This window comes from Macaca mulatta, chromosome 3, assembly GCF_049350105.2.
Source record: "Macaca mulatta isolate MMU2019108-1 chromosome 3, T2T-MMU8v2.0, whole genome shotgun sequence".
NCBI lineage: Eukaryota > Metazoa > Chordata > Mammalia > Primates > Cercopithecidae > Macaca > Macaca mulatta.
This window is the reverse complement of record NC_133408.1, coordinates 21,434,111-21,449,120: the sequence shown is the minus strand read 5'-3', so window position 1 is coordinate 21,449,120 and position 15,010 is coordinate 21,434,111. Positions and strand designations below refer to the sequence as shown.

General features: G+C 41.0%; 1 protein-coding gene across 12 annotated transcripts in view; it reads right to left on the bottom strand.

Annotated features, from left to right (window-relative positions):
- Positions 1-15,010, bottom strand: part of APP (amyloid beta precursor protein) — a 286,555-nt gene that overhangs the window by 163,798 nt on the left and 107,747 nt on the right. For all 12 annotated transcript variants that reach the window (XM_015133068.3, XM_015133069.3, XM_015133070.3 and 9 more), the window contains exons 4-5: positions 4,275-4,387; positions 2,060-2,253 (exon numbers count right to left, since the gene is read on the bottom strand). In XM_015133068.3, the coding sequence (XP_014988554.1) occupies positions 2,060-2,253; positions 4,275-4,387 (307 nt within the window). The remainder of the gene's footprint in view (positions 1-2,059; positions 2,254-4,274; positions 4,388-15,010) is intronic.

Sequence of the window (15,010 nt, the reverse complement as noted above, 5' to 3'; positions counted from 1 at the left end):
GACAGGAAACAAAGGGAATAGAAGAAGGTACAAGGGATGCTGAGGGACAGGAGAAAATTCATTGGTTTATTCAACAAACATGTACTGGGCACCTACCAAATGTCAGGCACCATGTTGCAGAAATTCACAATGGATGACTGTGGAGGGGTCATATGTAGAGCATGAAAGAGAGTTACGCTGGGAACCAAGGAGAATGAAGTTGGCCTGGATCAACTGCTATGGGGAAGACGATAGGTCATCAAGACAGAGATAATTAGGGGCATCTAGTAACATTAAGATCCCAGCTGATGTTACAGCATGAATAAGAAATGGAATTAAGTGGTAAGGTTACATGACTTGATACTTTAGAAATCCCAGAAGCAACTAAAGAAAAAAATTAATTTTTTCTAGCTATGGAGAATTGACAAAAATATGTTTAGAAAATGTGAAGGGTATCAGCCAAGTCAAGGATGTTCAATGGAATAGGTAAGAATGGTTATCCATTGATTCCATCCTGATTAGAAACGCAGGCAGGGAAAAAGAGGATAATGGACTAAAAGCCTGAACTGGGGAGGTGATTATGAGGGAAGATCATGGTCAGAGGGGAATATCAAAACTAGAAACCTTATGGGTACAATATTTCTGAGCAATCTGAGAGTCTAAAGCATGACTGTGCTCAGGTACTGAAATGGAACACAAATGAAGGTAACTAGGAAGGAGCTGGCGAGCATGTCAACTGAATATCAACCTGGACAGTGACATCATCACTGAAGACTGTAATAGGTGGGGTAACCATATGACCCAGTTTGCCTGGGTCCTTCAGTTTATGACTGTGGTCCCAGTGTTCTAGCTGATATAGATAATAAACTCTATGGGGGCCCTAGTAGCACATTACACGGGAAATTAAAAGAAAAAAAACAAGCATCCTGTAGTTTGGTGATTATAAACTTACAAGTCCTATTGAAAGTCCTGTTTGGAAATCTGTAGCTCTAGGGAACATCTGAGAGAATACTGAAGGAAAAAGAGAGGTGATACAATCATCCCACCTCAGGGGATGAGACAGCATGAAATCAATGCCTGAACCAGATGGCATTTCCAACCCAAAGATTCTCATTTTATAATTTTATGATTTAAATATAAATGTTCGCCTTCAATTAAGAATGAGGGCTGGGCACAATGGCTTACGCCTGTAATCCCAGCACTTTGGGAGGCCGAGGCAGGCGGATCACGAGGTCAGGAGATCAAGACCATCCTGGCTAACACGGTGAAACCCCGTCTCCACTAAAAATACAAAAATTAGCCAGGCGAGATGGTGGGCGCCTGTAGTCCCAGCTACTCGGGAGGCTGAGGCAGGAGAATGGCGTGAACCCGGGAGGCGGAGCTTGCAGTGAGCTGAGATTGTGCCACTGCGCTCCAGCCTGGGCGACAGAGCAAGACTCCGTCTCAAAAAAAAAGAATGAGAATCAGGTAAGAAGTAATGGGACTAAGCTCCATAAGAAAAAGAGGTGAAAACAGATTTCTTTACAATCATGAAATCAAAGGTAGTTAAAAAAAATTAACAAGCATCAAGCATTTATTAATGCCTTTGACTTCCACAATGAAGGAAAAGATGATAAAAGGCAAAACCCCCCCCCCAAAAAAAACCTTACACATCCACACACAAAACCCCCAAAATCTCAAACCAAACCTTTCTTAACAAAAATTCACCTTGAACTAATGACGGACAATCCCAGATAGCATTTAAAAAATATTTAAAAATTAATGACCAAAACAGAATGCCATTATTATTTCAACTCCCTGTTAGAACCACCAGTAACCTATGATAGCTACCAGTGGGATTTTGATCCCAAGTTTAATATTAAACAGTTAAAACTAACTCTGTGATGGGTGATTGACATTATTATTAATTCAACAGGATGCCATAAAAAGTGATAGTTAAGATTTTTTGCATAACAGCAGACTTTGATGGGAGTGGGCAGAGACCTTTTTAGTGATAAACAGAAAGATTCATTTACAGGATACAAATACTCTGTGCACGATGTTTCAGCATCTCTGAGGCTGAACACAAAGGCCACCTTACCTCCCGTCTGCATAGTCTGTGTCTGCTCCGCCCCACCAGACATCCGAGTCATCCTCCTCTGCATCAGCAGAATCCACATTGTCACTTTCCTCAGCCAGTGGGCAACACACAAACTCTACCCCTCGGAACTTATCGATTCCGCAGGGCAGCAACATGCCGTAGTCATGCAAGTTGGTGCTCTTCTCACTGCACGTCTACAAAGTGTGGGGAGAAAACAGGGAGTGGTAGAGTAGATGTGTTTCATTGTAAGAAAACTCCACATAAAATAATCAACAGGCAGACCCAATATATTAGGAACCAATTTCACAAAGGAAAAGATCATTTGCTTTTTGAGTGAATTCACAACAGGATTTTTTTTTAGCATGGGTTACGCTTTGGTACTCTTTTTTTCCTTAAGATTATTATTTATTTAATAAGACCATGATGTTATATAATAGAGGTTTATACAAACAACTGGAATGAAAACTAATTGAGAAATAAGATGTAGAAGGTTCCACTGGCGAATAGATACCAGAGAATTAATGCTTTCTAGCTTAATTCGTGTATCCAGGTAGATCCCCAGCTCACTCCTACCTCCCTTACAGATGGAAGTTTCTCTCACATGGACCTGCCTTATCCTAGAAATTCTGACTCTCTTGGTTCACTTTGTTACTCTAAAACAATCCTGGGAAGAGAAGAAATTATCCCCTGCAGCCACTATGCATCAGAACTTACAGTCATTAGAGATTTCTCCTTGAATGTTTTTTTGTTTTTTGGGATTTGCTAAATTTGCACAAATCTAGATTAGCATAAAGCTCTGAGAGCATCCACTAGTGATAAATGAAGGATTAATAATTCAATACACAAAGGTAAACAATGAAAATATTAGAGACTGTATTTTGACCTTACGGGAGTCATTTTTGTTTCTTAGAGACAAAGGATTTTTCTTATGAAAACACAGAAGGAATAAAAAATGAGGTTATCAAATAGGTAGCTGGACTTCAACTTATTTGGTTTTCTTAAACTCAGCAAGCTCTTAAACCTCCAAAACACATTTTTATATAATGAAAATTTTATTCTACAGTGAATCCAAATGTATTATTTTGTAAGAGGCAACAAATAATGCTAAATCTTCAGTGGTATTTTCTGCCTAACAGCTATAAAGCTAGGATACAATGGTTAAGCTAAGCTAGATCAGATTTCTCAACCCCAGCACTACTGATGTTTTGGACTGGATAATTCTTGGGGGTGGAGGGTGGTTATCCTGTTGGCTGTAGGATGTTTAGCAGAACCTTTGGCCTCTGGACACTATCAGATGCCAGTAACACCACTCCCTCAAGTTGTGATAACCAAAAATGTCTCCACACATGTGCTGGGGAGGGACAGGGGATCAAAATTGACCCAAGTGAAGCCCTAGGGAGCTTGACAAAGGTGCCTAATTCTAGTAGACTCATCTTACCACAAATAAACTATATGAAATTATTAGAAAAACTATCAAAGGGACACAGCTAGCTATGAAGGTGGTCACACTACACAGTGGCCTTTTCATGCTAAGTATCTTGTATCTTTTATTGGCTTAGCCAAAATCAGAGGTCAACCAAGTGCTCGGTCAGACTCACCCTGTGGAAAACTCAAGATAGTATGCGTGGCCTTACGTATATAAAATTGGACAGGATAACTTAGAAACTGAATTCTAACTGGAGCTTTCAGGCTGGTACAAACAAGCTACCTCACTGTTCTACCACCGTATTCACTAATAGATAACAGGGGAAAAGGTTAAATTATTAAAAAATTATATATGACAAAAGAAAAAACAGGTGAATAAAAATAGTCTGAAGGGTAAACTTTAAAGTTGTGACTATTAAAGATTATATTTTTAAGTTATAAGGCATGGCACAGACCACTTTTATTTTTAAGTTGCGAAACACGACACAGGCACATAATGAATCTAGTTCAACTGGCCCTATTTTTGACTTTTTAAAAATATTCACGGATGGGGAGGCTGTGCATGTGTGGGGACAGGGGGTACACGGGAACTCTTACTTTCCATTCGATGTTGCTGTGAACCTAAAATCACTCTAAAAACTAAAATCTGGTTTACAGATAGTAGCATTGGGTTTTTTTCTTAAATAACTTATTAACATAGCTGTTGCCTCAAAATACCCTCTAAAATGCTATTAGGTATGTCCCCAGGAAATCTTCACTTTGCAATAAGAAAGAATTTATGGGCTGGTACCTCTTTGGCGACGGTGTGCCAGTGAAGATGAGTTTCGCAAACATCCATCCTCTCCTGGTGTAAGAATTTGCACTTGTCAGGAACGAGAAGGGCATCGCTTACAAACTCACCAACTGAAAGAAAGGAAAACCACTTCCCGTCATTCCATCTGTATCACAGTGTTCTTACCGCAGAGAAGGCATCAAAGAAAGACAGACTTCAAGACAAGTTAAAACAGCCTTTCAATGCCTAAGCAACCCAATCGAGACCCTACTACCTTTAGAATGTTATGTCTGGCCTCCTTAAGCAACTCAGTTTCTTGCCACACCAAATTTGATGGTTAAAGTAATTCCTAAATGCTGCAGTGAAATTCTCCCTTAATTAATCTGAATCTCTTGCTTCAAAATTAATCCTAAAAAGCTGCTTAACTAGAGAACCAATTACCATTCTATTATAATGGTAAAATACAAATGGGGGGTAAAATACAAATATTGACATTGTCTAGGTGAGCATTTGAGCAAAATCAATAGAAATCCCTGTCTACTTCTCTTTCTCGGACATTTTAATCTGCTTGTAAATAAAATAGAAATTTTAGCATTTTTCTACTTCCTAGGCAAAAACCCCAAAATTGTATTTTATATATATGTTTACATAACGTGCATAAGAGAGAGAGAGTTTAATTCATTTTAGTTCTGAAAACTGTTCCTCAGACTTTTGCTATATCTTTAAAGAAAATTCATATCATGAAAATTATTTCCAGGCACTTCTGGTACTGAAGATATAAAGATATTACATAAAGTCCTACATGAACTCAGTCTAACGTAAAAGACGGATAATTAGCACATTATATGTAAGCTGTAAACTTAATTTTCGTTTTGTTCACTGCAATATTCCCAGTTTTTAGCAAAGATTCTTGCACTTAGTAGGCAATAAATATCTGTTGATGAATGAACAAGTTAAATTCTGTAATAGAGATGAGGAAAGTGCCAGGCCAATATCTTCCGTGCAGTGGGAAAAACCTCAAAGAAGAAATAACATGAATCTGAATGGTGAGAAGTAGTATGCCACATGGGAAATGAATTGAACTTTCATGATATAAGGATAGAATCTGTCTTGCTTGGCCGGGCGCCGTGGCTCACGCCCGTAATCCCAGCACTTTGGGAGGCTGAGCCTGGTGGATCACGAGGTCAGGAGATCGAGACCGTCCTGGCTAACATGATTAAACCCCGTCTCTACTAAAACTACGAAAAAAATTAGTCGGGAGTGGTGGCGGGCGCCTGTAGTCCCAGCTACTCAGGAGGCTGAGGCAGGAGAATGGCATGAACCCAGGAGGTGGAGCTTGCAGTGAGCCGAGATTGCACCACTGCACTCCAGCCTGGACCACAGAGCAAGACTCCGTCTCAAAAAAAAAAAAAAAAAAAAGAAAAAAAAGAATCCGTCTTGCTTGCCATTATAGCCCCACAATGGCCTAGTTCTGGCAAACATGAAGAACTCTATTATAGAATCCAAATGGATGGATGGATGGGTAGCAAAAGACCCTTCAAAATGAGGGAGCCTCCGTGCAAAGAAAGAGAAAAGAACCAGCAAGGCGTACTTGCAGCCCATCATGGCTGGAGCACAAAGGAAGTGGCAAAGGGAGTCCAGAAGGAAGTAGCATGGGGGAAGCATGTTGGACTCTAATTTTAAAGAGGCTTAGGTTTTGGATGCCATTTTGGAAGAAGCAACATAGGCCAAAAGTTTCCACCCGCCCCCAGAGAAACTCTATAATTAAGTGAAGGATAGACCAGCATAGTGAAACCATGAAAGCAGGGAGACCACCAAGTAGGTCACTGTGGTCCTTCCAGCAAAACATGCAAGAATACACATAAACCCACAATTCCCACGGAGCAAAGAATACAGATTGTCCACACACCAGCAAAGACAGGAACCAATGTCTTTCCTTCATAGTAAGCTACAGGACACTTCCTGAAATGCAACATAAAGAGGGATGAAAAGCCCTAAGAAGGGGAAGGAAGTAACTTTGCATTCTCATAAAGGTGTTTAAACTTTAGTCTGTTTCTAGCTCAAACACATAAGATGTATCGTGATACTGAAGTACTTATTTCAGTAAGTACTATTTAGATAAAAATCTAAGCAAATCATAGGGGAGAATAAGCACTGTATCTTGTCATTCCTTAAGTCTTTAAAATGATCAACGACGGCCATAGCAGTATAGTGTGTGTTGCAGGGAATGCAAAAATTATGAGACATGATACCCCAAAGACTGCAGGTGTCACTTTGCAGGGAAGAAATCAGTGAGTACGGAGCACCCACCCCATGCGGCTCCACAGGGCCACATCACAGGTTCTTTTATAACCCTCACTTCCCAGGGGAGGAATCTCTGCCAAGAAACCTAAGGCCACCTACCTCGGGAGATTATAACCTAGCCCCAGAGATAAGCATTAAGATATAAATTACAAGGAAAGAAATAACAAGGTAATGCAAATGATATCACATTTCTCTTTTATATAGGATGATGTAAAAGAAAACACAAAAACACAAGAAGAGCTGGAGAATGGAAAGTAAAGGTAATCTCATCTAAAACAAATACCATTCCCAGGTGCATTTCTCAGGGTTTCTGAGGGTTCTCAGGGTTTCTGAGGTCAGGGACCAACCCTAGCTGCTTGGAAGAACACCTGATGTCTGAGGCATCCCGATTTTCTAGGTTACAGGAGGCCAGAAGTGACCTATGACCTGAAGATGCCCACCTCATCTGTCAGCTCTGCTCAGCCGTATTTGCAAATGTCCAAACTAAGAAGTGATGCTTTTCTATTTAATGAGTAATTATTCGAAAAATTACATGCCTATCATGTACAAATAGGTCAAAGAGTTTTAAAAAATTAATGCTGGCCCAAAGCTACTAAATCAGTTCGTGAGAAGAGCCAGAGCAGGGATCAGATCCACTCGACCTTGGCCTGCCAGAGTTCTTGGGGGCATAAACCAGACAGTAAGTGCCAAACACCACCACCAAATCAACTTGTTTTATCTGCCCTTAGTCAGTCTGCTGAGGACTAGATCATAATGCAAAGCTAAAGTTACCAAGACATATTTACTTATTCACCAAAAGGACATGTACTGCATTAATCTTTTTGTGTATTTTGAGACAAGGTCTCACTCTGTCACCCTGTCTGGAATGTAGTGGTTGGATCAAGGGCTCACTGCAGCCCCGACCTCCTGGGGTGATGCAATCCTCCCACCTCGGCCTCTTGAGTAGCTGCGACTACAGGTGTGCCCCATCATGCCCAGCTAATTATTTTACTTTTTGCAGAGACAGGGTCTAGATATGTTGCCTGGCTGGTCGTGAACTCCTAGGGTCAAGCGATCTGCCAGTCTCAGCCTCCCAAAGTGTGGGATTACAGACATGAGCCACCATGACCAGCCAGTCTGAGCATTTTTAATGAGGAGTTGGTAAACAAGCTTTTCTTAAAAGCCTGTATCAAATAAAAGTTGCCTTGGATATTAGGAGTTCATTAGCTAAGGATGTTATTCTTACTTTCATCTGGCAGAAAATCTATCCAAGAGAACCATATTCTTGAACTTGTGTTTAGGACAGAGGTTGGCAAACTACTACTTGTGGACCAAGTCTGCTCACCCACCCACCCTGCCCCCAACACCTGTATTTCTGCATTAGTCTGACTATAACAATCGTTCATTATGTTTGTAAGTGGCTACTGAACCTTCTAACTTGCAAAACATTTCATTTGATACTGCCAAGATGTCTTAGTTTCTTATATTGCACAGAGCTAAGAAATATGTGTTCCTCAAAATGACAATGGTTTTTTAAAGGATTGAAACTGGTTATTTAATAAGCTCTCAGGACTAATGGCAAAACAAAAACTTCACTGTATTCTAACATTAAAATAAAATTTAGCAGTGGACAGCACTGCTTATGTTACTTTTAAAATTTGATGAAACATGTTAGAATGCTACACATCAGAAATTGTAAGCGATTCAACCGCAAAAATCTGTTTAAAAAAATTTTTAATAACAGTTAAGAGTGCTAAAATATAATGAAGCCTTTTTCACCAACTGGCTTCGCATGGCTTATATTTTCTTTTTTTAATTAAAAAATATTGTACTTAAAAATCTTTGCTAGGACAACAGGTATATGGAAACGGTATTTTCTACTCAAATTTGCTGTGAACTTATACTACTTTGTTTTTAAAAACAAAGTTTGTTAATTTTAAAAAGACTATGATCGTATATACCTGAGTTTCTCTCCACAGCCACGTATACCTTATTTTTTTACAAATGCTTCTGTTTATTTGCTTTGATCTTTCAGGTAAAAAAAGTTCGTAACAGAATTCTGGTATAAGAGATCAAAGACCAAAACAAATTAAGCATCATAATGAGAAATCATGTTCCTGTTTACGGCAAACTTTAGGAAATTTGGCACCATTTATTTCCAGCGGATAAATTCGTCAATATACACTACGCATGCTTATTGCTAAACATACAACCTGGTTTCTTGCTTAAACAATTCACAATTTATATTCAAAACACATGTCACACACCACACACACACACCCCCCACAACTGAAAGGGAGTTTTCAAAGCTAATGAACAAAATCTGGGTCTGTCTTCTTGGCTATGAAGTCTTGGCAAGGTGAACAAGGATGGCAAATTCAATAGGAGTCTGCAGGCCTCAATCTGCTAGCTCCTTGGTGGTCTTTGAGAGGACTGTCTAGCTCAAATTACCTCATTTTGCAGATGGGAGGAAAAGAGCCCAGGTCAGGTGACTTGCCCACAGAGCCAACTGGCAGTAGAACTAGACTGAAAATCCAGGTCTCCAGTTCTCCATCCAAGAGTGGTAACTCAACTCACTCATTTAAACTCTGTTCAAAATGGTTCATTTGGCCCATTTCCTTTGGCTTTTACAAAAGTAGTTCACTTTTAGACTGTGAAGTACTTTAATATTATAATCCACAATGTGGTCAGTTTGACAATAAAACTCGACTTAAATGAGCTAGCAAGCCACACAGAACAGCTGGGAATGCATTCGGCGGCAGAGAACAGACCACATGTCAAACCTGGCTTAAACACACGGTAGGATTGTGTATCTCACCTAAGAAGTGACATTGAAGCTAGGGCCACCGCAGACATTCCATGATGCCATCAGGGACCAGGGTATTCCTATCTTTCTGTATTGCCATCCTTAGCACGTTGGTTTTATCCTCGTGTTTTATGGTCACAAAATGGTCACAGAAATTCAAGACTTTGTGTCCAAGTTCCAGGCAGAAGGCAGGGGAAACAAGACAAAGGTGAAAGGTTTTCTGTTGTTTATTTTCCTCTAATAAAGCTTTGCTCTGTTACTTGGGAGGGACATACTCCTCAGCAAATCCCACTGAGGCCATATATGCCATTACTATGATCTGGCTACACACACCTGCAAGGGAATCTGTGAAAGTATTTTCAGCAGAGGGCATTGTCACCCTGAACAAAAAAAAATCTGGAATTCTTTTAGAAAGGAAAAAATGGGAATGAATATCAAACAGGCGAGTAGCAGAGGCTCCCACGCTATGGAATTTAAAGTATATTTTTCGATTTCTTTATGCTGTCTTTTCAAAAGACAGACAGAATTCCAGGAAGAAGACAGAATTCAGAGTAAAAAGTACTGCAACTAAAACCACAGTAACTCCCCAATCCAAGACACTTGGAGAAATGAGAAGGGAAAGATGTCTCAAAACTGACACTGCTGCCAGGATGGCGGCACCTAGGGGTGTCATCCCAGCTATTTGAGAGGCTGTGGTGGGAGGATCACTTGAGCCCAGGAATTTGAGGCCAGCCTGCATAACTTAGAGAGACCCTATCTCTAAAAATAAATGTTTAAAATCAAGATATTAAAATAATTAAAAAAAAAAAAAAACAGACTGCTAAAGTTTTGAGCGTCAGAGTGGGATTGAGTAGATTAATGTAAAAGATTCCAGAGCCATATGCAGGGTCTTCAAGACACAGATTATTCAAATATCAGATTAAAAGACAATATTTCTATGAACTGCTGGGGACTAAAATGATGTTGGCCAGAATCATGGGAATGAAGGGCCAAAAATGCCTGAGGTCTTTGGACTTCTGCCCAAGGTGCGCCCTCTCTTCCTCATCTCTCAAGAGGTAAAGATGATTCAAGAAAGCGGGGGAAGTGTTCTGGCACTGGAATTACTGTAAAACGCCAAAGTCTCGGTTTCCTTGTGCTATGGGCCCGGATCTGCCTGGTGAAGATAAAACATCCGTAGTGTCAGTAACTCTGAACCATGTGCCTGCCATTACCCTCAGTACGTCATGTGCATCTTCTCTCACCGTCCTCAGAACCACACCAAAGCAGCTACAATGATCTCACTTTATAAGAGAAGGTGAGGGCCGGGCATGGTGGCTCAAGCCTGTAATCCTAGCACTTTGAGAGGCCGAGACAGGCGGATAACAAGGTCAGGAGTTCGAGACCAGCCTGGTCAATATGGTGAAACCCCATCTCTACTAAAAATACAAAAATATTAGCCAGGCGTGGTGGTGCATGCCTGTAATCCCAGCTACTCAGGAGGCTGAGGCAGGAGAATCGCTTGAACCCGGGAGGTGGAGGTTGCAGTGAGCTGGCACTGTGCCACTGCACTCCAGCCTGGGTGACAGAGCGAGACTGTGTTTTTGGAAAAAAAAAAAAAAAAAAGAGAACGTGAGACTGAGAGGTTATGTAACAGTCCAGGTCACACATAGAGTAAATGGCAGAACTGGCAGAACTAAATGAATTAATATCCATAAAGCACTCAACTCAGTGCCCAGAACAAAGTTGCTCAATAAATTATATGTTAATAGTATCCTTCTCCCCAGTATCTCATCAACCACCATAGTTTCTCATAATAATCATCATAGTAATCAAAAGAGCAACAGCTACTCTTCATCATTTACTAATCACCCATTTGGTACCTACTGAAGACATTGGGGTTTTATTTTAATTACACCATCACTACCTAGTTGTGGCCCCGCAGAGATGACATGGTACTGTCTGGCACGTGAGTACTGCTTATGATGAGGTGAATACAGGACAGCAATCAACACAGTGGGATGGAGGCCCTACGAGTGGAGAAGCAGAGAATCACAGTGATCGCCTCTTTCAACTCTTGCATGGAGTGAGGGTCCTGGCTGTGAGGGGGTGTTTCCTGAGTCCCCTCTGGCAGTCACAGTCCTTTATCCACTAACTCTTCACTGCATACTTACAATTATGTCTCAGTGCTAAGAATACAGCAGTGAACAAAACCAATAAAACGATATATGATCCTGGGGGGAAGCGATAAAAAAGCATAAAATACAGTGTCTGTTAGATGGCAATAAATGTTACATAGATAAAGCAGAGAAAGGGGATGGGTTTTTTTTTTGTATGTTTTTTCTGAGGGGTGAAATTTTAAATAGGGTGGTCAGGGAATGCCTACTTGAAAATAGGACGTTTCAGTGAAGACTTGAGGAAGTGAGGGAACAAAATACTCAGAATCAAAGGGAAGAATATTCTACCCAGAGGAAGCAATAAATACTACACAAAGTCTTGAGGCTGATGCATGCCTGGTGAGCTCACAGAAGAGCAAGGAGATCAGTGCTGTCGTGGAGGAATGATGTGGAGGAGATCCATAGGCAAGTGAGTGAGTGAGAGCCAGGGCAGGACAGGCACAGCTGACTGCAGGGGGCCTTACACATTGTCCAACTCTGAACAGTCCAACCGTCCAACTTAAACGGGCCTCAAACATTGTCCAACTCGGAGTAATGCTGGAAGGCTCTGGGGTGGTTTTCTAAGCTAATCATTCTTGCCCTAGGGGTCAAGACTAGAAGTGAGAAGACCAGGAAGCGGGCTCTGGCATGAATCCAGGTGGGAGATGAAGATGACTTGGACCAGGATGACAGCAGTAGAGATGGTGAGTAGTTCTCAGATTCTGGATGTTGTCTCAAGGTCAGATCTAAAGAACCAAACAGAGCCGGGCGTGGTGGCTCACGCCTGTAATCCCAGCACTTTGGGAGGCCGAGGTGGGTTGATCACGAGGTCAGGAGATTGAAACCATCCTGGCTAACACAGTGAAACCCTGTCTCTACTAAAAATACAAAAAAATTAGCCAGGCGTGGTGGCGGGTATACCTGTAGTCCCAGCTACTCGGGAGGCTGAGGCAGGAGAACGGCGTGAACCCGGGAGGTGGAGGTTGCAGTGAGCCAAGATCGCGAGATCACACCACTGCACTCCAGCCTGGGAGACAGAGCGAGACTCTGTCTCAAAAAAAAAAAAAAAAAAAAGAACCAAATAGAAAGGAGTCAAGAATCCAGCTTTTTTTCTATTCGAACAGCTAGAAGATGCTTTATACTGAAGATGATGGAAAAGTCTGGACAAGACTTTCCTAATTTTTCTGTGTAGATGTGTAGACAGGTAGAACTTGCCAGAATTATGTACTTACTAACTTATATACACTAGATATGTGTATATGAAAATGATAGCTGCAGATAAATGTTTTCTTAAGTGATTTTTTATTTTACCATTTCAGACTCTTCGCAAATTTTTTTTTCTTGAACGTGTTCATTATATACTGATCTTTTGTAACTTTTGCATTAACAAATAGGCTGGAAAAATTTTCCTGGGAGGCATCTGTACTCAAGAGATGGGACTGTTACTTCACAGAAGCAGGCAAACATTTCTCAACAAACTTTCCACGTGATAAAACTGTTATGGTTTTAGCTTCAGAGTGTGGGCAGTTACTGGGTTCTCAAAGAGGACACGAGGGTGAATTACACATCCTTTTAAAAAGTGGCTGTTGTCGTCACCAGCATTTCACTGTAACTATTACCGGATAATAGTGAGAACTAACAGATGGGATTCTTCAGATGAGAACTATTTGCCAGATGGCAGAAACTAAATGGATCAAGATAAGCAAAAAGGCAAAAGAAGTGAAAACTAAAAGTTTTACCTAAATCATCTCTCCAACTTTTCCAAGTACAGATCCAGCCTCATATACATCCAATATACATACGTAGATGGCAAAGCGAGTACAGGACAGAAGAGTGCTGGCCGGGAGTGGTGGCTCATGCCTGTAGTCCCAGCACTTTGGGGGGCCCAGGTGGGTGGATCACGAGGTTAGGAGTTGGAGACCAGCCTGGCCAATATGGTGACACTCTGTCTCTACCAAAAATACAAAAATTAGCTGGGCGTGGTGGTGCATGCCTATAGTCCCAGCTACTCGGGAGGCTGAGGCAGAAGAATCTCCTGAACCAGGGAGGCAGACTTTGTAGTGAGCCAAGATCATCGTACCACTGCACTGCACTGCAGCCTGGGTGACAGAGCAAGACTCTGTCTCAAAAAAAAAAAAAAAAAAAAAAAAAAGAATAGTGTTTAACCCAGGCTCTGAATAACACTGGTCTTAAAATAATAAAAATAGTGCAAAGGATTTACTTAAAAAAAAAAGGGAACAAAATAAGTATTTATGGCCAGGCATGGTGTCTCATGTCTATAACCCCAGCACTTTGGGAGGCCGAGGTAAGCGGATCACCTGAGGCCAGGAGTTCAAGACCAGCCTGGCCAACATGGTGAAATGGTGAAACGCCGTCTCTACGAAAAATACAAAATTAGCTGGGCATGGTGGCAGGTGCCTGTAATCTTAGCTACTCGGGAGGCTGGGGCAGGAGAATCGCCTGAGCCTGGGAAACAGAGGTTGCAGTGGGCTGAGATTGTGTCATTGTACTCCAGCCTAGGTGACAGAATGAGACTCCGCCTCAAAAATAAATAAATAAATAAATAAATAAATAAATAAATAAATAAATAAATGTTAGCAGTCTTGCAGCTTTTAAAAAGACATATTTTAACTTTTTTTTTTTTTTTTTTAAAGAAAGAGTCTTACTCTGTCTCCCAGGCTGGAGTGCAATGGCACGATCACAGTTCACTGCAGCCTTGACTTCCTGGGCTCAGGTGATCCTCCCACCTCAGCCTCTCCGGTAGCTGGGACTATAGGCACATGCTACCACGACCAGCACTTTTTTTGTATTTTTAGTAGACACGGGGTTATGCCATGTTGCCCAGGCTGGTCTCAAATTCCTGGCCTCAAGCAATCCACTACTGCCTCAGCCTCCCAAAGTACTGGGATTACAGGCATGAGCCACCATACCCAGCCTGGGTAACAATTCTGATACTGCTATGCACATATACTGAAATTGAACAATGAAGTACATAGATGGTGCATGGAGTGAGAATTTATAGATAACCAAGGAGGAGAGAGAAAGTGTCCGTGTGGTAATATGTTAGAGTAGGAAACATCTGGATGAACTTTTATTTAGCTTAATATAGACTAGATATTAGAGCTTAATATAAATACAACTAGTTAGCTATAGAAATATTTATACATCTGCGTAACACAAGGGTGAATATAGACAAATACATTGCCTTGTTCTATCAACTGAGAAGTCTTAAAAGCAAAGAAACTCCAGTGGCAATGAGCATCCTTAACATCCAGATTTTAATACTATTCTCCAATAACATTACTCTCCAATAAAAGGAACAAGGGCTCCTTGGAGAAACAGCTGATTCTAGGATTATGGCAAAAATATGCAAGATGAGACTGGAGCATCCTGTAAGAAAAAAAATATACGGCTATGTCAAATGGGCATGGGAACCAACTGAAAGGGCTTCTAATAGCTAAAGCTGGAATAATTTGAGCAATAAAAATTATAAAGTAGTACTGGATTATAAATCAAAGTACAATGTAAATATC